The sequence below is a fragment of the Leiobunum rupestre genome, chromosome 10 (genome assembly GCF_980474605.1).
Source record: "Leiobunum rupestre chromosome 10, qqLeiRupe1.1.hap1, whole genome shotgun sequence".
In the NCBI taxonomy this organism is placed as follows: domain Eukaryota; kingdom Metazoa; phylum Arthropoda; class Arachnida; order Opiliones; family Sclerosomatidae; genus Leiobunum; species Leiobunum rupestre.
In genome coordinates, this window is record NC_143393.1 from 16,437,194 (window position 1) to 16,458,791 (window position 21,598).

The following is a 21,598-nucleotide window of genomic DNA, read 5'->3' on the forward strand; positions in this document are numbered from 1 at the left end:
CCAAGGTGTCGACCGTTCCTTTTCCGTTCGTTTCGGCCAATTAAAATAGTACTTGCTCGTTACTACGAGGATGCAGTGTTCCTAAAAAGCCACCTTTTTGGAGAAAAGTCCAGGCCAGTGACAAATAGTGGCTAATAAAGAAAAATTGCATTTCAAAGCTTAAAAAAGTAATTGGGATTAAATTTTTTAATTATTTAAATTGTATAAATGTCTAAGTTTACACTGAACTTGCAATGTTTGAAATAATTATTCCAAAACAATTAACAGACTAATGTTAATCAGAATCTGATCTTGCCTATGCCTTAAATAGCCCAAATATGAAATATTTGTTTATTATTATTTTATAATTTTCTGTGATTGGCCACTAAATTTACTTTTGTCCAGGTTGTAAATTTCCACTATTTTTCACATGATTGTCCACCTGGAATTCTCCACCTCGGAACTCTGCGAGGATTATAAGTTTTTTCTTAATTTTACTGCCAAGTAGCGTGACCTTATCAGCTTATTTTTTAGCTTTAAATGTACCTAAATGTGATAATTTACTGACAAATTATAGAACATGTAGAAGTGCAACCTCTAATTTTGATAAGGCTTAATCTAAGGCTTCTAATAGTAACAGTACGTAGGGGTATTTAATAACGTTTAAATAAAAAAATTCCAAAGTAACAGCTGTAGAAACTCCCAAAAAAAACATTTTCCTAGACTTCTGAAACATTTTTTATTATCTTTAGTTTTTTTTTTTCATATTAAAAATTTGAAGTAGACCTATTTTTCACGAGACATTTGTAAAAAGCTTTCAACTTGTTATTGCGGTGGAAAAGTGAATGTTGTCAGTGTGCCAAAATTGTCACCTCAGTCATTATTACTTTTCACGACAAGACGTTTCATTTCAATCAATCCTTGTTTTCGTAACGTTTATTTTAAACAGGTTTTCAATTCACCCTTTTTTTCGTGTGTTTTTATCGCTTAAGTTTCAAAGTGTAGCTGTTACCATTAATTTACTTGATTTATCGGCATAGTTTGTGGGATTAATTAGATAGGTGAGGGTTTTTTCGCGGTGAACCAACCTCTTCGATCCGTGTCGTGTTCCGTCGTATATCATTTCGGACGTCTTGACCCTCGCCAGAGGCAAAAGGAAAATAAGCCCGAGTCATCCTGGACTCCTTTTTGGGGCAGGTCGAGCCATCAGCCACTGGCCGCGTGTCTATCGAACGAGCAGATTTATTGCACTTTGCCGACGATTTTAGCGAGTAAGTTTCCCAACCTCTTGCAATCCATTACTCGCTCATTTTTCAATTCGATTAAAAATGAGTTTTCCCTTTGATTTCCGGCCCAAAGTACATACGGGCGTATACTCTCAGAACTCCCTGACTTTTCGAGCTATAATATTAAAGGGCAACGCAAGTGACCATGCAGGGGGGTAAATTATCTTATAGATAAAAAGAACGACTGCGCATGCGCTATCTGCCATAGCCTTTCCCTCTGTAAAAAAAGCAGAACCATATTTGCCGAATTTATTTTGTATAAATGCGCCTCTCGCGGTTTTTACGCAAAATCCATGCATTCTTTAGTCGCGAAAATGGCCGAGGAAAGTGAAGTCTCCGTGCTTACCGACAAATCGGATCCTAAACTTCTACAAAAAAAAATGTAATAAAAAAAGATAAATCTTTAGTGTATGTTGGGGTATAATGATAGGGAAATTGTTAAGGGAGACGGGATATAGGAGTGTGTGTGGTGTTGAATTTTCTTAATCCAATGTGAGGCTAGCGGCAGAGATTTACCGCGTGTCCGCGTCCAAGGCCTAATGTTTCAACTTCCATTATTAAAAATATTCAATTCACAAATAATTTTATTCCAAAACATTGTTAAATCGAAAATATCAAAGTCCAACTCTCGGAAACTAACCCAGTTCTTTTCTCCATAATAAATAAATTAAGCTAGGCCTAAATTCGTGGGTTCGTTGATTGCGAGCTAACTCAGCGAAAAATCGAAAAATTCGCGAATGAGAGCGAAATTGCGCCACGTGGCTACACCAAGGAGAATAAGCCTTTCGCGCTATATAAAATCATCCTTGGAAAACCTACTTACGGCTTGTTGAAGAAAACATAGTTCCTCCCCCTGCATGACCACTTGCGTTGCACTTTAAGCAGTTCTTTTTCAATTCTCGGTCTCATTGGAAATCCATTTCTATTCCTGATAAAATCGGATATTTTGAGGGGTTCAAAATATGTAAAAATATTTAATATTTAGAGACTCATATTTTCCTTGTTGGGCTCTAGTTTTAAAAAAAAATTTTTAAAGAGGCATAAATTACTTTACATTTCAAGGTCCAATTCGTATCGGCAACGGAGATAAAGGTCGTGTTGTAAATCAATTTTAATTTCAATATTAAAGGGAAAAAATAAGACCGCCTTCCCCCCCCCCCTTAGCGTGACGGGGTTAGGGCCTCAACGTGTCCGTCGATAGTCTCAACATATTCATTCTCCCTGAGTATAAATAAATACATTCTTGCCTTGGGTATTTGTTGAGGAACAACAACGTTTGCAGCTCTGGCCGCTCTTGCCTTTGGCTTCAAAAAGGTGCGGTGGCGGAGTGGTTCGCACTTTCGCCTCGTAGCAAGAGGAGTCGGGTTCGATTCCAACTTGTGGCACTGGGTGAAAACTCGAGACAACTCCTTCTGCGTTGAGTTTGCAAGCTCTCTCCCCACTGGTTTAAGGTGTGTCCCCCCCCGACTTCTTCGGTTTCCCCTTCCATAAAAACGACTTAGGATGCCCAAAAAACCACAATGAATTTGAAAAACCATTAGTACTCCCAAAGAAATGATAAGTGACCAAAAAAAAAGAAATGAAGTTTACCAAATATAAAATAAAAGCAAAAATTTTATTTCATTGTATTAAAAGTTCTATAGTTGCATTGGCTGGTTTACCCCTCTTCCGTTTTTGTCCAATAGGTATATTTTTTGCCTCAATTGGCACGTCCAAGAATTTGTGCACGTATGCTACAGCTACGTTATGCACAATCTTGATTGCTTGCAGTCAAATAGTATTTTAACGCCGTATTCCGTATCATACTGTAACCTATAACGCCACTGATTTTCCGTTTTCACGAATGAAAGCGCTTCAGATTTATTACCGAATGTAACTGTTACTATAGTGAGTTGCAGGCTAAGAAAGACAAAATATATAGTACAATCGGCGCAAGGAAACCTCAGATCGTATTCAGTAATTAAACTCATGACAACATGATATTAATAATTGATTCCAATTTCGGTTCGTAGATGGCGCGAAAAGACAAGGAAAATCACGAAATTTGAAATTGACCGTAAAGTGGTCAAATTCAAGTTTCGCGCGGTCGACTGGCCGGAAATGGTCTGAGGTATCCTTGAGCCGACTGTACTATATATTTTGTCTTTCTTAGCCTGCAACTGACTATACCTCTCCTTCTTTTTGGAGGCGGTTCGTCAGTATTAGCGCAATCACTATCGCTCGATGAGGCAGAAACAAAGCGAATAGTTTGAGACATCTTAAAGCGTACGCTGCAACTTTCTAAATTAAATTTGACATTTCAATTTTTGGTAGGTTTATTTCTTTTTATGGTCATCGTAAATATTTGTTTGGTTACTTTCATTGTTTTTTAATTCCATTGCTTTGTTTTAGGCAATCTTAATTTGTTTTTTTGGGTGACTTAAATGTAAGTCCATAAAAGCTTGTAGAGGTTAACGGTAATAGTGAGTGTAGGGAGCTGTTAGCTCGCGTGGCATGAAGGAAGGGAAAATATGAAAACCATAGCTCGGGACGTTTTTTTTGGTCGGACTCTCGTTAAATGCTGCCACAATTGAGGGGAATTTGGAACTATATTATTATTTTTTTTTGCAAATTGAAAACATAATGATGTTTTTTTTTAATTTGATGCAGTAATGGAGTTTCGGTTAATACTAGAAATCCATTTTTGGATGAGTTCTAACTTAGCATTTCTCTTTCCGGGTTTAGGTATTGGATAAAAAGTTATATTCTTGTGAATTCTTGAATCACTTCTACAATCTATATAACAACAGTAGTTTCCCATAATAATGAATATTTAAACTAACGCGTAATAGACCGTTGGGCATTCCTTAGCCTTGTGTGATCTAAAAACGTCTACCAAATGTGCAGACGACCAAAAATTACCTTCCCTTGCCTTCCCCCTGTCCCGCGCTCGGGTACCTATCGCTTATGCTCTTGGTATTATATTTTCCCCTCCAGGAACCCCTTGTCTCCTCCAAGCCATCACCCTCCTACGCGTTGTAACCCGGCCACCTGAACTAATGGCTTTAAAAGTAGCTCGATGATTTAGGCCTAAGGTGGTGCCTTGGCTGATTATTATTATAATTATTATTGTTATTAGGTCGTGTTGTAAATCAATTTTAATTTTAATATTTTAAATCAATATTGCCATCGTGAAATTGGAGATGAAAAAATATTGGTTGACACCAGATCTTTGACGTCAATGGGTCAAACGGTAGCTTGAATATCTGTGAAATGGTCGTCATCACCCTGTTTCACTCTCGATCAAAAATCAGTGGTGTAGTCGGGCCAGGGTGGTTTTTTCTAAGGCAGGGCGCCGCCCCGCCTTAGTTTTTCCATTTTTCCAGGGCGCGCCCTGCCTCTTTTTTTTCCACTTGCCAGGGTGCGCCTTGCTTCTATTTCGTAATAAAGGGTGTGTGAATTTATTATAAATTTTGCCCGCAGGAAAACACCATAACAATTTCCAATAGTTTTCTAGGTACGACCAGCTTCGATCACGCTAAAAATCGAAGTTGGCCGTACCCAGGTATCGCCCCGGTTCTTTTTTTATTTAAAATTAATCGTGGAGGCGCCGGGTATCGATCCCGGTACCTCTCGCATGCTAAGCGAGCGCTCTCCCATCTGAGCTACGCCCCCGATGGATACTAATTGATACAAAATTTATCAGCTACATTTTAAGTCCTTAACTGTCAATCGAAATATAGGGCGACCACAACCCAAAACTGCGCTCTTAACAAGTTAAGAGTCGGCGCGAAAAAACTGGTTTCCTTGTTTTAAGCACGAGCCCACGTTCAACTTCTACTACTTTTTATCCTCGTTTGAATCCGTCGTGTAAAGCTACTTATAATTTGATGGGGGGGGGGGGGAATTCAAAGCTAGAAAATGTTTATTTGAAAATATTTAAATTTAATAATATTTTCGGATGCTTTCTCATTGGTGACCCTCCTCGCGCGCTTTTAAATAAACAATTTTTTCTTGAGCACTGAATAATCTTAGAATTTTTCCTTTCACGGTTATAGCTAGATAATGTTAGAGCTCTGCGTAACAGATAAATTAACTGACAAAATTTCGATTAATCGTTAATATTTCGGTTAAATGTTTTAAAAAAAAATAATAATAAGCTAGGCTAATACCTTAGGCCTAAGTCATCAAGCGACTTTTGAAACCATAATTATTATTATTTGTGGATATTATCCATGGATAAACAACGATTTAGCATGCAAAAAATAATTTATATTTTCGGATAATTGTAGGTTATGGATGAACTCTACATAATGTTGTGTTAATATTTTTACCATTTCAATATTCCAGATGTAAATGCCATAATGAGGCCATCTCGGTTTCTGTTCATTTTCATGACGATATTTCTGTTAATTCGTCTTTTTGAAGAGGCCGCTTCCGCGGAAACCAAATTCGAAAAACGTGATGAAGAGGACCGACAATTTGGGTTGAGGATTCCCGCCTTGCCGGCCTTCTTAACGTTGCCCCTGACTTCTATCGCTCAGAAAATCGCCTTTATTGGCCTTAAGGTGGCTTCTTTGGTCATTCTTATTTTGATCATCGCTACTTTGCATAACAAAAATCGGCGAATCGACATTGATGAAGAGCCCGACTACGGTTCAATGTGGAGCTCCTTCTCCGGATTATCCGGTGGTATGCCCTACTCACCCCCTGCCGGAAAACAAATGCTACCTTACTATCCCCAACAATATCACCAATACCCACCCATCGAACTCAAAGTTCCCAAAGCCCCAGTAGTAACAACTATTCCTCAACCGCCTCAACCCGCGAAATACGAACACCATTATCAATATCAGTTTAAACAGCCTGTTAATGTTAAAACACCGACACGACCAACTAAAGTCCCTACGCGCAATCCTGGTCAGTATTTCAAGTTAGAAGAGAGGCCGCAATTACCTCAGCCCAACCAGACACCGGCATCACGACCTCGGCCTAATCGCCCGCCAGGACAGAGACTTCCACAGAAAAATCCGAAACTACCTAAATTTCCAAAGATACCCCCTCCCCATCATTACAACCCGGAACATTACAAGGATTTGTTGTTACCGAGTGATCTCGAACTGCCGGAAGAGGAAAACGTTTCGCGTGTTTACGCGCGATTTCAGCCATTTAAGATAAAACTCGGAGAAAGACCGGGTATTCCTCAGAGTTATCAGCCTTTAAGAAATTCAAACTTGCAAGTGTCGCAACGCGAGCCTAGGCCACAATCCTATTCGCGACCGGAAGTGTCGCAACGCGAGCCTAGGCCGCAATCCTATTCGCGACCGGAAGTGTCGCAACGCGAGCCTAGACCGCAATCCTATTCGCGACCGGAAGTGTCGCAACGCGAGCCTAGACCGCAATCCTATTCGGGACCGGAAGTGTCGCAACGCGAGCCTAGACCGCAATCCTATTCGCGACCGGAAGTGTCTCAACGCGAGCCTAGACCACAATCTTATTCGCCACCGGAAATGTTGCAACGCGAACCTAGACCGCAATCTTATTCACCACCGGAAGTGTCGCAACGTGAACCTAGACCGCAATCTTATTCGCCACCTGAAGTGTGGCAACGTGAACCTAGACCGCAATCTTATTCGCCACCTGAAGGTTCGCAACGCCAACCAAGACCACAATCTTATTCGCCACCGGAAGTGTCGCAACGCGAGCCTAGACCGCAATCTTATTCGCCACCGGAAGTGTGGCAACGTGAACCTAGACCGCAATCTTATTCGCCACCTGAAGGTTCGCAACGCCAACCAAGACCACAAACTTATTCGCCACCTGAAGTGTCGCAAGGCCAAACTAGACCGCAATCGTATTCGCCACCTGAAGAGTCGCAACGCGAACCTAGACCGCAATCTTATTCGCCACCTGAAGGTTCCCAACGCCAACCAAGACCACAAACTTATTCGCCACCTGAAGTGTCGCAAGGCCAAACTAGACCGCAATCGTATTCGCCACCTGAAGAGTCGCAACGCGAGCGTAGACCGCAATCGTATTACTCAAGACACTTACAGAGGCCCCAAACTTACTCTAAGCAAGAACAAAAACCGCATTTCTCTAAGTTACCAGAAATACAGCCTCATAGTCAAGTTCTAAGGCCTATGTCACCATTTTCTTTTAAGGCTAATCTTAGTCAGTCTACCGTTCAAAAACCCCAAGTTCAACGGCCATCTAGTCAAGTACTTGGGTATTCTTCGCGAAGGCAAAAAGGTCAACAAACGCCTAGTCAAGTCTCCAGAGCCATCTCACAACCTGCCTCTATAACGAGAAGTACTCAGACTCCGGTAAAAATTTTTAAGGGCCAGAATTCATCAAGTCATGTCCGCGGGCCTTCGTCTTTTACACCTAGTACAAGACTCCCTCATGCTCCAGCGCGTAGCCCTCAAAGACAACGCCCGGTTCCCCAAGCTAACTCGCAAAAGAAACAATTGCGAAAATACATTCCAAGACGTCCACAGATGACGCCAATGAGTCGCCCTCAACATCTGTCAAATCTTTCGAGGCCTCAACAAGTTCCTATCAAAATGCGATCAAAAATACCGCCAAATGCCAAGATATTGTTTGAACAGGCCAAGGAGGCAGTTCGCCCTCAAACATCGCCACTAGACGCATTTGGTCTTCAACCGGCTCAGGGAGATAAACGTCCTCAACCCGAACCTCCGAATACTTTCTTACCGGTTCAAGAATTAGAATATAGACCAGTTTCACAGGCGGAAACGCCAACACTACCAGGAAACGTCCATCAAGTAAACCCTCAAGTTGTCCGACCAAAAGAATACCACCAGCTACAAGAAGAGCCTCAACATACATCGACATTGACGGGGCGACCACGAGATAACCTAAACCAGGTATCTCCTCAAATTGTCCGACCAGAAGATTACCACCAGCTACAAGAAGAGCCTCAACATACAGAGACATTGACGGGGCGACCAGCAGATAACCTAAGCCAGGTATCTCCTCAAATTGTCCAACCAGAAGATTACCACCAGCTACAAGAAGATCCTCAACATACACAGACATTGACGGGGCGACCGCGAGATAACTTCAACCAAGTAGCTTCTCAAAGTAGCCCACCGTTCATATCAACCGTAGGCGTTGAAGTCAACATCAGTCACCCGTACTCTTATTCGTCTGATGGAAATCACCAGTTGGAAGGGGTCGAACAGCAACAGGAATCAGGCAAAATTCTCGTGCAAAGACCAAATGAAAGTACCCATCAAGAATATGAGTCACAGTCTATTGAGCAACAACTTAATTATCCTGAACCTGAAAGACCGGAAGTAAACCAACAAGCTTATCAGGATAATTCCGATTTTGCGTATCCCATTGAGGAAGATCAAGAAACGTCCATTCAAGAGGTACAAAGTGAGAAGGACGACATTCCCCGAGATACGGAACAATTTGCGGAAGCGCATAGCGGAAATAGGGCCATCAATGAACCAATAGAAGAAGCTGAAGAAGATAATTTTCCCCTAGATATACCTCTTCCGCCGGAACGTTTCTACAATTTCGACGGAGATAATCCCGGCTTTAGAGACCAACAGTTTTTGGATGATTCTCAAACTACGAACGATAATGTCCAGTGGACCAATCAAGAAAGCTTTCCGGATTCTTGGGTAAGTTAGTCTTATTATTATCATTATTATAAACAGAAGTTTGCAATATCACTTACGAGAGAAGTGGATAGTAGATTTTAGAGGATCGGTAAAAAGCCTGGTTTTTAGCCCCCGTAAACCAATCACACTAAGGGAGTCGTCCAAGGTTCTTTGGAAAAAACAAGTATCGCTAAGAGTGGACGATACTGTTCGAAAAAAGAAAAAAGATAAACACAAGGTACATTTATACGCCAAAAGGTATTTTTTCACGTTTTTATAGATTAAATATGATATACTAACTATCAGTTGATAGTTTTTATTGAATTAAAAAACTAAAATTAAAAATTACTAAAATATTAAGCGCAAAAATTACGTAACAATAACAACCGCATTAGCTTGCAATTTTGAAATTTTAAGATCACGTGGTACAAACGACCTTGCAAGACTCTCTCGGAGTCTCTCGAGCTGATTGATACGCGGGTAGAAATAAAAGGCACTGTGGAAGGGTATCGAAACCCGGGCCTCTTAATTTACGGCCCATGGTCGATCACGGTATACCGGTAATGGTATCAGTTTGTCCATAAGAAACATAGTTACTGCTAAGTATGCTGTTGTATGAAACTGTTCACTGGATATGAAGTAAATTACGTTACTTCCAACTCTGTGACGAAAAAAGCGTCATCAATAGGCGAAACTATAAAGTCCAGGGGGGCTGAAATGATGGTAGTCACGTGACTTTGTGGAGATCTTCAACGCCATCTATCCTAAGAAATACGAACTATTATTAATTTTATTTTGCTAATGGTGGTTTAAATTTTCTACGATTGTCTATTTATTATTATTATTTAAAACACGGCCAACTATGAACACGAGTTACCGAATCGAAGTTGGCTGTGAAAAGGTAGTCACGTGATTTTGTTTTCCCATTTTAACAAGTTGGTTAAGACCAAATTTACTTTATAGTTTCGCCTATAAACTTTTTAAAAAAGGAAACGGATTTTAGTTGAAAACGCGCAGAACTCCCCGCGCGTTTCTAACTTTCACAATATATAGTCATGGGCCAAATAATGATTTATCATTATTTGGCCCATGATATAGTTAAGCAGTTAAGCTCGTGACTATCGATCAAGTTATTTCGTTTCCATGGTAACCTTTTCAATAGCGCAAGGATTATAAGAATTTCTGCACATTTGAGTGTTCTGCGGTTGGCCTACCACCAGGATATTTGCGCGGCGGGAAGAAAACGTAAAGGGAAACTGGCAGAAGAAATCCTAGGCCGTTAATGTATGTTCCGTGTGAAACAAGGTCTCATTGAAAAGGTTTCTATGGAAATGTTATACAGAGGCATACTTACGAGTGATTGTTACATATGGTTTGACTCGTCTACCTTCTCGATCAAAATAGTGCGGGCTGAAATTTGTTTACGCATCCGACTTTTGGTGGGGGAATCGGTCCATTGTAAAGTGTCCAGTGTGGCCAATGCTTGAGGAAAATCCCACAGCCTAGTTACAAAATTTTAAGTCAAACCCCAAATACGTTTTTAGCCACGCCTCCTCCCAAAACTCAGCGGAAAATATGCCCAGTATTTTTTAGTTTCGTAGACTAGCGTGGTAAGAAAATTAAATTAAAAAATTATTAATTCAATTTAATTCACATAAAGTTAATATTTGATGATTTAGAATTACACAAATTAGCAATGTATTCGATGTGTCTAGCTATGTTTATGAGCTGCATCACTGTGTGTACTAGGCTAGGGTTAGCCCAGGGGGTGGCTATCAGCATAGAAAAATAAGTGGTTTTTCAAAAACAAAAATTCAAGGTAAAAAATCACACAAAAACCATTATTTTCGCTTAAAAATCCCTTTATCCCACACAGCCCAAAAAAACCCGTGAAATATCCCTTTATCCCACGCAGCCCAAAAAACAGTGAAAAATCCCTTTATCCCACACAGCCCAAAAAACCGTGAAAAATCCCTTTATCCCACACAGCCCAAAAACCGTGAAAAATCCCTTAATCCCACACAGCCCAAAAAACCGTGAAAAATCCCTTTATCCCACACAGCCCCAAAAATCGTTAAAAATCCCTTTATCCCACACAGCCCCAAAAATCGTGAAAAATCCCTTAATATCACACAGCCGTCATTTTATTGAAGCATTTCGTTGAGAAAAGGGGGGTCCCGGGTCGTGGGCCCATTTATTTGGTTTGCCTACCCTCGCGAAAATTCCTGGCGCCGCCACTGTTCGTAAGAGATCTTACAAATTTTCTGATGTAATTAATTTGGTCATTCAATACAGGATGAACCGCGAGAATGGCAGTATACGGACTCCGAGTCGAGCCCAACAGGTTTTGAAAACGAACAACCTGACGGATTCGATAATTCCGAAGGACCAGAGTATTCCAACGCGGACGTAGATCATCAGGGTTACGAATCGAGGATGAGTCGCCGATGGGAGGAAGTCACGGCGAAGACTAACGACACCATCTCGGAGCGAGGGTCCGAAGAGCGGGGTCAATCGGAGGTCTCTGACCATTCGTTATCCGAGGATTCGGAAAATAAGACCACGTCGGAAATAAGGGTGAAACGCTCTATAGATCATCTGCCATCTGACATCCGCGGCCGCCAGGGGCTTTCTCGCTTGATTCACGCCGAAAAGGATTCTGGGCTTTCGACGACGCTCTCTAGAAAGATAAGGTAATTTATGAACGCTACGTGCTTTGGAGCTTAAATAGATTCGAAATTGGATTGATTCGAAAGACAAAAGCTCTATTGCATAATTTATAACGCGCACTGTTACGGAAAAAAGGCCCATTTAATTTAAATTAGAGTTTGCTAGTTCCGGATTATGATAAAAGAGTAAGTTGCAAATTATTCGTTACCGACTTACAAGGAGACTACCCGAGGTGTAACGCACCAATTTTGTTCAAACTCGGGGGTTAAGTAGGCCTTAATGAATCATGAAAATTCCCAAAAGGAAAAGTTTCAACGGGCATTAGTTTTGCCATGGCATCCGAAAATGTTTTTGACAACACTAAATGGAAAATTCCTTACCGAAAAAACATGGGATTTTTTTAAATTTTTAAGGCTGCCCCCTTGGAAAATTTGATCAATTTAATATATTTTTCGTCAATTTTTTTTCTAGTTTTTGCATTTTAAAATTTTTTATGTTTTGGAAAAGTTTATAAGGGGGCACCCTTAGAATTTTTAAAAATCCCATGTTTTTTTTCGGTAAGGAATTTTCCTTAAATTTGTGTTTTAAAAAACATTTTCGGTTGCCATGGCAAAACTAATGCCCGTTGAAACTTTTCCTTTTGGGAATTTTCATGATTCATTAAGGCCTACTTAACCCCCGAGTTTGAACAAAATCGTTGTGTTACTGTTACACCTCGGGTAGTCTCCTTGTTAGTTTTGTTATTAAACGAAGAGCTTAAAGTACCCAAATATAAAGTTTGGTTCATAGTTAATTAGAAATAATTAGCAGAACGCCAAAACAATTAAGAGTTTTAGCGTGGTGACTGACGTCATTGACTACACGTTATTTCTCACTGGCCACTATCCCCAACATAGAGTTTAGACTTGGATACAAAATGTAGATGCTACTGATTCCGTGGTCAAATCCGACAAATCTCCTTTAGAGTTATGGGATGCTACTACTGAATTTTGTACGTGGGTGCTTTAAAAACACGCGCTCACGCTTATCCTTTAGAGCGCGCGCTAAATTGGCATCGCCAGATTATCTAGCGAGGATATTTCAAGAATCATCTTGGTAGGATAGTGGGGACTATGTAATCTACCAGATGGAGAAAATTCAGACAGAACCTTAGTCCATGACGTCACAAACTAGGCGCGATTAAATTATCTTTCTAAATAAAAGCCGCAGCGGGGCGCTGCACGTAAATTTAATTTTAATATTAAATAAACTTAACGACGGTATTTCATCAAGTGAGTTACATTTTCGGAAATCCCATCATCAAATGAACGATAAAAATATGAAGAAGTTTATATTCCGAAAATCTATTTGCAACTTACTACTACCCAAGGAACCACCTTAGGCCTAAGTCATCTAGCGATTTGTAAGGCTTTTCTAATGGTGGCCGGGTTACAATGCGTAGGAGGGTGGTGGCAAGCCCTTCATGCCACGCGAGGCAACGGCTCCCTACACTCATTACTGGTTGGCTTGAAATGACTATCGTCGCCCTTTTAATTGTAATTCGTAATTAAAATTCTTCCTCACACTTCGAAGATAGGCTTTGTGGGCGAGCCAAACTCCACCTATATCCCTGGAATCTCCCAAATTAGAGTCGATTTAACAGCGGACTTAAATCTCGAATATTCCGTTGCACGGGGAGATTTCAATTCCCGCATCTAAGGGGGGCATTTCTGGATAACACAACCATCTCTGGCCTAAATATTAAATGGACGGTCGTATATTTACGGTAAAGCCCTTCAAAACCTCTTCTACAACGCTGCAAACGAGCCGGTGAGACTCAAACTTTACAAGTCGCTAATTATTTATACGCGGCTTGGACAAATATTGTCAAAATTTGTCGCGTTAAGCTCGAATTAGTTTCCGCTGGTTACGACACGAATAACAAAGTCCGACTAAATTTCGTTCAAGTACAGACTTTACTTCCCTTTTCGACTAGAAACGAAACGTTAGGTTACGTACGGGTGAAGTAAAGGGACCGAGATAAAACCCAGCTTTCCTAGCGGTCCTCCAAATCTGATTTATATGGGGCGGAAATGTCCGTGAAAACTAAAAGCGGGTTTTATAAGGACCGCTATTTTAACATATAATGCGTTTTCCGTTTCGCGGTCGAGTTCTACGGGCCTTGGTTCCCTCCTCTCTTGATTTATTAAATATTAAACGGTGGAAGACCCCCAAAATAGGCTTAGACTCGGAGATTTTCGGGAGCACCGATGGGGAAAAGAACTAACGATAATTGAGACTCTTTTCCCCTCCTGGTCCGAACTCGCTACTCTTGCCGATAATACGCGATAGGCTGGGCGCGTAAGCCGCCTTAATTTGCATACAAATAATGTCCCCTTCGCCTGCCATTTTTACAAAGTTCAGTTTAATCGTTTGAGCTATGACGGGTTGGGAATTTCGACAGCGCCACGTCCGTTTAGTGCTAATCGATACGAAAGTTTTCGTTACGTTCGGCTACGACCACCCCTTAATTAAAATTTTAAATTTCACCGTCTCCCTCGCGAATTAATCTTTGTCTCAATAAGTCATTAAACAAAGGGCTGCGTTTGTTAATTATATGGATTTTGCTTAACCCTATCTCGAAACTTCTATCAAATAACTACAAGTGTAATATTAGTAACATTTCTCGCGATTGACTTTTCACCCGACCGAACGTTACTACTCTTATACTTTATAATATTAAAAATTCAATTATTCCCTTACATCCCTCGAGATTTTTCGAGTTTTGAGCTCGTGGGACTGTTGAACGGAAACTGCTGTTTCGTACCAAGCGGGCGTGAATGTTTACAGGGATTTTTAGTCAATGAATTATTCAGATGGATATACAGGGTGTCGTCTTAAAAATGCTCCACTGCTAACAATTGCGGAAAACTAAAATATTGAAAAGTAAATGACTTTTTAAGGGTTTTTAATGTTTTTAAATTTTTATCGATATATAATGTCTAATACCAGTAAACATACTACAGAACATTAATAGTGTTACATTATTAATCAGTTAAAGGGAATATAACCTCGGGTATTTGGTGTGGAACACCAACGTTTGCAGCTCTGGCCGCTCTTGCCTTTGGCTTTAGAAATATTTGGCGCAACTGTACAGGGTAATTTGAAAAATTGAAGGGGTCTTCCATAAAGATTGCTTTGCAGGTTATATTCCCTTTAAAACCAGTCTAGAGGTTTAGTTTTACTTTTAGATTCGAAAAAATGAGGCGGAAATGCCGCTTTATTTAAATTTGCAAACAATATATTAGACTAATCATGGAATGAAAACTTTTTTTATTTTTTTCGGAAAAATGCGGAAATTGTTCCGGAAAAAAGGTCTCGGTCATTTTCCGATGTAAATTGACCAATAGGAAGCCAAGAAAATTACATAAAAACCCCAAGGTCATTAAGTAAAAATGTTCAAGATATCAATTTTATTTTTCAATAAGAATTTTTACATTTTAACTTTTAATTTATAAAGTATTTGAAAATTTCACGACAAACTCACCGTGGTAAGGGGTATTTGGCTATAGAAGTTTTGTTGACCTGGAACCATGTCTTAAAGGTCATTCAATAATTCGTAGAACCTCGGTTCCCAATTAAAAAGGGTATGCCTTCACTTTAAAGACATGGTTCAAGGTCATTGAATTTGCTCTCCTACGCGATCTGTTTGAAAATATTAAATCCCTAGTGGCGTAGACAAGGGCCTACCTTTGACTGTATTAAATTTCCACCCCCTTTCTCGACCCCCTCTTAACATTCACATACTTTGACCCCCCTTGATGAATTTCTGGCTACGCCACTGTAAATCCCTATAGTTTAAGTAGGTTGTTGAATTATTAGCAGTGGAGCATTTTTTAGTCAACACCCCGTGTATGTATGTGTATATATATATATATATAATATTTATATAAATATACCTGTGAATAGAATATAACATATAAAATATTCCAACGCACTTTCCTGTCTACCATTTCGGAAATTCAGGACTGTGTATAGTAAAAATTTCGCTTTCGAAGGGAATCGGATTTTGGACCTATTTTTAAATTTTTTATCGTTCCTGGAGAGATTTCGCAAAATCTTTTATATTAGAATTCCAGCCATTTATTTTGTTTATGAAGTTTTAGAAATAAACTGGGCCGCCATTTTTCGTTTTTATAATATTTAAACGTTCCTACTACGGCTCGTACTTCGCAAATCGATGAAGTAGTCGAGATAGCCACGGGGATTACAGGTCTAAAATCCTTTTACCGAAATCCTTTTGTCCCCCTAAATGTAAATTTTATAATTCCTATATTTCCCAATAGCGGTTTTAGGCCCTTCGAGGTTCTTACCTGTTGCGCAGTCCAAATATTTGTACCGGGTTGGATGATACCTTTATTTCCAAGTATTTGACTTTGAACGCTGTGTGGCAAGTAGGTAACCCGGCCACCTGAATTAAGGGCTTCAAAAGTCGCATGATGACTTAGGCCTAAGGTGGTGCCTTGGGTATTAGCCTAGCTGATTATTGATTTATTGATTTGATCGTTAAAAACTAAAAATATGTAAATAAATAAACAGATTCATAATGTAGTTAAATTTGTGGTTGCGACTAACTTGTAACGTTTCTGTCCTGGTCATTTGTGGGTCAAATTTAAAGGTCAACGATAAATACTTAGAGGGTAATATACTCAGTTGCAGGTTAAGAAAGGCAAAGTATCTAGTACATTTAGCGGAAATATACTAGCACGAATTTCCGGTAAATCGGCGTCGGGAATTTCGAATTTGGCCTATTTTCTGTTGAATTCCTAAACGTTCCTACGCGTGTTAAAAATTTAATGTCTATGGCGTAAATTTAAAAGTGATCAATAAATATTAAATGTATATTATTATTTTGGAGCTTCATTATATCATATATTTGGTATTATGGTCCTAAACAATCATCACATCGCAGGTTTTGTACGTCAACGTGGTAATCTCGGCATTACCCGTTCTATATTTACTCTGGACTCACCAAACTGTATTTATTGATACTAATAAATTATTATAACTGTTTTTAAATCTTATCTATGTTAATTAATAGGTGCTTCTATAAAATACGGGAGGTCATGTGACAATGTTTTGTCTACGTCGCCTAGCTGTAGCTCTTGAAGGTAGAGCACGCGCTGCAGTCGCGAGACGTTTCGGATTTTGAAACCCGCGTGCAAAACTCGCGCGCAAGTAAAGCACTTAGATAACGGGCGCTCGTGACGCTGATAAAAACATTTTATACTTCTAATTTTATTTTATAGAAACACCTATTAATAATGATCTATGTTGAAATATAACGCCATAGAGTGAAAGCAGCTTGAAACCCTACGACGTCACCAATGTTAAACGTCTATTGAAAAAAACGCGAGTTTTCATGACAACCACTACGGAAGCTACGGCTGTGACGTCACTAACTTTTAAAAACGCATCAACTGCTAGCACTCTATAGGCGTTATTTTCCAAAATTACACAACTAGTGCGGCTGTACTTAGAAATTCTACCGTAAACAGGCCAAATTCAAAATTCTCGCCGCCGATTTATAGTAAGTTCGTGGTAGTATCTTTCCGCCAAATGTACAAGCGAGGATCGAACTAGGGACTAGCCAAACATAGCTATAGTGAGTTGCAGGCTAAGAAAGGCAAAATATATAGTACAATCGGCGCAAGGATGCCTCAGATCGTTTCCGGTCATTCCACCGCGCGAAATTTGAATTTGGCCATTTTACGGTTAAATTCGAATTTTGCTCTTTTTGTCGTCTTTTAGCGCCATCTAGAGACCGAAATTGGAATCTTTATTTTTTAATTTCATAATTGTGGTGGCGAGCAAATTTGAAAGATAAGGCATTCCTATCATTCTTAAATTTAAAATAGTATGTAGAATTATTTATTTTTGTAAATTTATTTCTACGTCTTACCAGTTAAATCGGCAGTTTCTTTTAAAATAGTTACCACGCTTTCTTGGGGGTAACGTTGTCTTAATGAGCTATAGACGTTTAAAATTATACTTGTTAACAATAAACCTTTATCATGCTTTTTATAGTAACCTCTTGGGCTATTTAAAATATTTGGAGCTTCAATTATCGAACCTTCTTTAGCTGTATTCAGTAATTAAATTCGTGACAACATGAAATTAAAAAATAGATTCCAATTTCGGTTCCTAGATGGCGCGAAAAAACGATGAAACTCACGAAATTTGAAATTGACCGTAAAGTGGTCAAATTTAAATTACGCGCGGTCGACTGGCCGGAAATGATCTGAGGTATCCTTGCTCCAACTGTACTATATATTTTGTCTTTCTTAGCCTGCAACTCACTATATAGTCCGTGATCAAACACCGCTCCTGTCACCCCAAAACAAAATGGATATATATATAATTTTCTATCTGCTATATATTGTATGTCTTATTGTTTTCTTTTGTTTGTATATTTCGTGTATCAGGGCTCAATAAGTAAAAACTTTCTTTTCCTGACTAATAAAATTATTATTACCTTGAACTTTCGACATTTAGAAAGGGATGTTAATTTTAATTAAATATTTAAAGATAAATCTTCCATCGCGTTGTAAACATTCACTTAATGGAAAAGGTTGCAACGATAAGCTTTTTTCGTGTCTTCATTAAGAGGATTAAAACTCAATTATTGACAGAAGATCCAGACTTGGAGAAAATTCACTAGATTTCTTTACATTCAAATGGCTCTCAAATAAATGAGCCTATTTATAAAGATTACACCCAAAGAAATACGGTCCAAGCTTCTGAGATTAATTCGTAAAATATAGGAACTCCGCCGCTAAAATTGCCCCTTTTTTTGGGTCCCTTCTAAAGTACTTCCGTCTTATAAATATTAAGCGCGAGAAATCCAGCAGTCTATTCTCTGGGAAATTTCAAATAAATTGCCAGGACCGTTTGTTTCCGGGAAAACCTCTTTAATGGAGAAGAATTTCGCCCTTAGAACTACCAGAAAGGAATTCTGCAATTTTTCGATTAAATTTATTCATCCACGTGAATTTTTTCCCCTTGCCAGACAGCGATATATACGGTTCTTTTGTTAAACGTTCTTGATGCTGTAAGATCTCAGTATGGACCAAGAATCTAAGGGGACTCACTGCTCCAGATATTTTGACACGGTAGGCGTGGCCTAAATTGGAAGGTTTACTGAAATACACCAGCCGCTTTGAAGCGCCTCAAGAATTCTGTTCAGCGAGAGGCTTAGTCGGGGCTTAGGCGACAGTACGTGCGAGAAACTTAGGTTAAGCTTAGTTCATTATCTTTTTAAGTTTAGAAATGAAATGGATTCCAGTGAATTTAATAAAAAAAACCTAAGCCATACTTTACTGGTTATTTTTTCTTAACATAATGGTTAATTACCATTACTTAAACTTTCAAAGAACCAAAAAAAGTCTTAATATTTTCTAAACCTCATCATTTAACCATGATTTAACCGATAACAACGGCGCCATTTTGTCAAAATTGAACGTGTACGCTTCCGGTTCTCTACGAAACTACGCCGGAAATCGAGAACAGCAACACAAAGATTGTCCGCATTGAACTTCAATTAATCATGATTTTCCTAAAAACCACGTTAAAATCTTATAACTTAGGTTTTGAAAAAGTCACATCTCAAAATTACGATCGTGTTGGTAAAAGGTTTTGCCATGGGATAGCCGAGCTGTTGGCTCGATCTCGTGGCATGCAGGGCTTGCCACTACCCTCCTACGCATTGTAACCCGGCCACCTGAATTAATGGCTTCAAAAGTCGCTTGATGACTTAGGCCTAAGGGGTGCCTTGGGTATTAGCCTAGCTGATAATTATTATTATTATTATTAGCACTCTCAAGCTTGATGACTTAAAAGGAGATGACCCGAGGTGTTACACACCGATTTCGTTCCAACTCGAGGGATTGGTAGACCTTCATGTAATTTGAAAAATCCTAAGGGAATTTATTCAATGGGCAACGGTTTTGCCATGGCAACGAAAAATGTTTTTGACAACATAAAATGGAAATTTTCCCATTGAAAAAATTAGAATACCAAAATTATAAAACAATTGTTAAAAATTGACGAAAAAAATCAATATTGATCACATTTTGATCAATTTGAACCAAATGGGTGAAAATGAACCGATATGGCTAAAACAGGAAAATTTTCCATTTTATGTTGTCAAAAACATTTTTCGTTGCCATGGCCTTGTTAGTGTGAAGTCTATCAAAAATGTGTGGTCATTGGGAGCCCACGCTTATGCGAAACAATTTTAAGCTTTCACTGTTACTTAGAGCTAGGAGCAACAAACACAAGGATAACGCAGCTAGCCTTTAAACACGCTAACGAAGGGTTGTATACGAATTTCATTGGACGAGCGTCACGAGCCTTTACGATGAACGTTTTACGGGGGGGGGGAGACAATTTCCTAATTTCCCCCTTCCGACGGCAGCAGGCGCTAAAGCGTCTAGCCAATGAAAAACGTACACAAGAAAATTCACGACTTTTGACGGGTTGCGTTCTCCTTGTGTGGGGTGTTGTGTTTGTTGCTCCTAGCTTAGAGGAAGTATTTTATTTTGCATATTGAACTAAATATTGTATCTTTATTGGCACTTAAATCTGTTACATTATTTTTAGGTCCATTGATATGGGCGTCATCTTTGAAATGATAAAATTTTCTCGTCCAACTCCCGTGGTTTACCAAAGGGCAATTCAAACTCTACCAAAGCTTGTAGCAGCTTTAAAACGTGCGTTACAGAATTAGTTGGTCTTTAATTCGCCCTTTCAAAGAATTTATATTTGATTTTGTGATAAAATTCCTTTTATTATTTTATACGAAATCGTTTTATTTTCGTACTTTTTACCGTGTTATTACTATTTATTATTTCGTGATTTTTCTCTCAAAGACGTCTTTGATTTTATCCTTAAGTGTAATCAATTTCAGTGTGTGTTAAACTTTGTGGTTTATTTTTATTTAGAATAAAGACAGAAACCAAATTTTACTGATTTCCTTCTTTACGTCGCATATTGGTTAAGAGACTAGCGACATCTGTGGGAAAATATAAACAAGACTTTTATTAGTGTGTTTGGTAAAATATTTTCATGTCATTAAGTGGCACAGCCTATAAAAGCACGCATTAACCTAGGTTAAAAATAAAAGTTAATTGTAAATTCATTCAAAATATAAAAAATATCTGGTAGTTCTACCTTTAAACGCAAGATGTCGCGAGCGGGCTAAAATCGTTAGGAGACTTTCATCTTCAAAAGCCCGCGAAAGTAAACTTCTTTGGCGCGATAAATTATATAGATTTTAATTGGTTATCATTTTCATATTGATGTTATCATAAGTAACATAATAAAAAGTGTTATACTTATTTTTACTATTTTAATGATAATTTATTTAACGATTCTACGCCGAACTAAATTTTTATTTTGCAATAGATATAGTCATACTTATTGTTATTACGTAACTTATGATATTATCTGCCAAATTTAATTCCGATTAAGGGAGTGTTCCGTAAATACGTGAAAGAGAAACACTAAATAAATTAGAACACCCTAAACTCCCAAACTTACAAAATAAACCGATTCGAATTTTTTTGATAATCGAAATTTCTCGGTTTCGATGAGGCGACGCCCTGATACCCGAAAAACATTGTTCTCGATTCCGTTATAAAACCCACTTGAAATCCTTGAAACTTTTCGCGGGGTTTCCCCTTTAATTTGACCCTCCACCTGACAGTTGAATCAAAAGCGCGGATAGGGTACAATCTACTTTGGTCCATCAATAATTGCCTCCCTGACTTTGTTTTTCTAAAATTTGCTGCCACCTCCGTTTCATTTCATCAAGCATTTTCAAACTTAGATTAATGGTCATTTCTTAGGAATAGGGTGATTGGTTCGGGCTCCGCCCTCGGAAAGAGGAGCCCTTGACCAGCCCTCGTTTAATCTTCTTTTGATTATCTTCTCTTTTAAATGGGAGGAGGCGGGTTACCCCAAAATCGTTCGTTCTAGTTTACCCGTCACGGCGATTTATGACGGACA

At 39.0% G+C, this 21,598-nt stretch overlaps 1 protein-coding gene and 1 non-coding gene across 11 annotated transcripts; one reads left to right on the forward strand and one right to left on the reverse strand.

Annotated features, from left to right (window-relative positions):
• Positions 1-848: 848 nt before the first annotated feature.
• LOC149924862 (uncharacterized) lies at positions 849-20,547 on the forward strand. Of its 10 annotated transcripts, none has more exons than XM_090160140.1 (7): positions 849-1,250; positions 5,595-6,815; positions 6,906-7,019; positions 7,065-7,154; positions 7,200-8,902; positions 11,177-11,574; positions 20,192-20,547. In XM_090160140.1, exons 2-7 carry the CDS (start codon positions 5,609-5,611, stop codon positions 20,316-20,318), a joined length of 3,639 nt encoding a protein of 1,212 aa, XP_090016266.1. In that variant the 5' UTR covers positions 849-1,250; positions 5,595-5,608; the 3' UTR covers positions 20,319-20,547. The 10 variants fall into 10 exon arrangements, with proteins under 10 accessions (XP_090016266.1, XP_090016270.1, XP_090016267.1 ...); XM_090160144.1 differs by having other exon boundaries at positions 5,595-6,770; positions 7,110-7,154; XM_090160141.1 differs by having other exon boundaries at positions 5,595-6,680; positions 6,771-7,019.
• TRNAA-AGC (transfer RNA alanine (anticodon AGC)) lies at positions 4,847-4,919 on the reverse strand. Its single transcript has one exon. It is a non-coding gene; the product is annotated as a tRNA-Ala (tRNA).
• Positions 20,548-21,598: the final 1,051 nt, after the last annotated feature.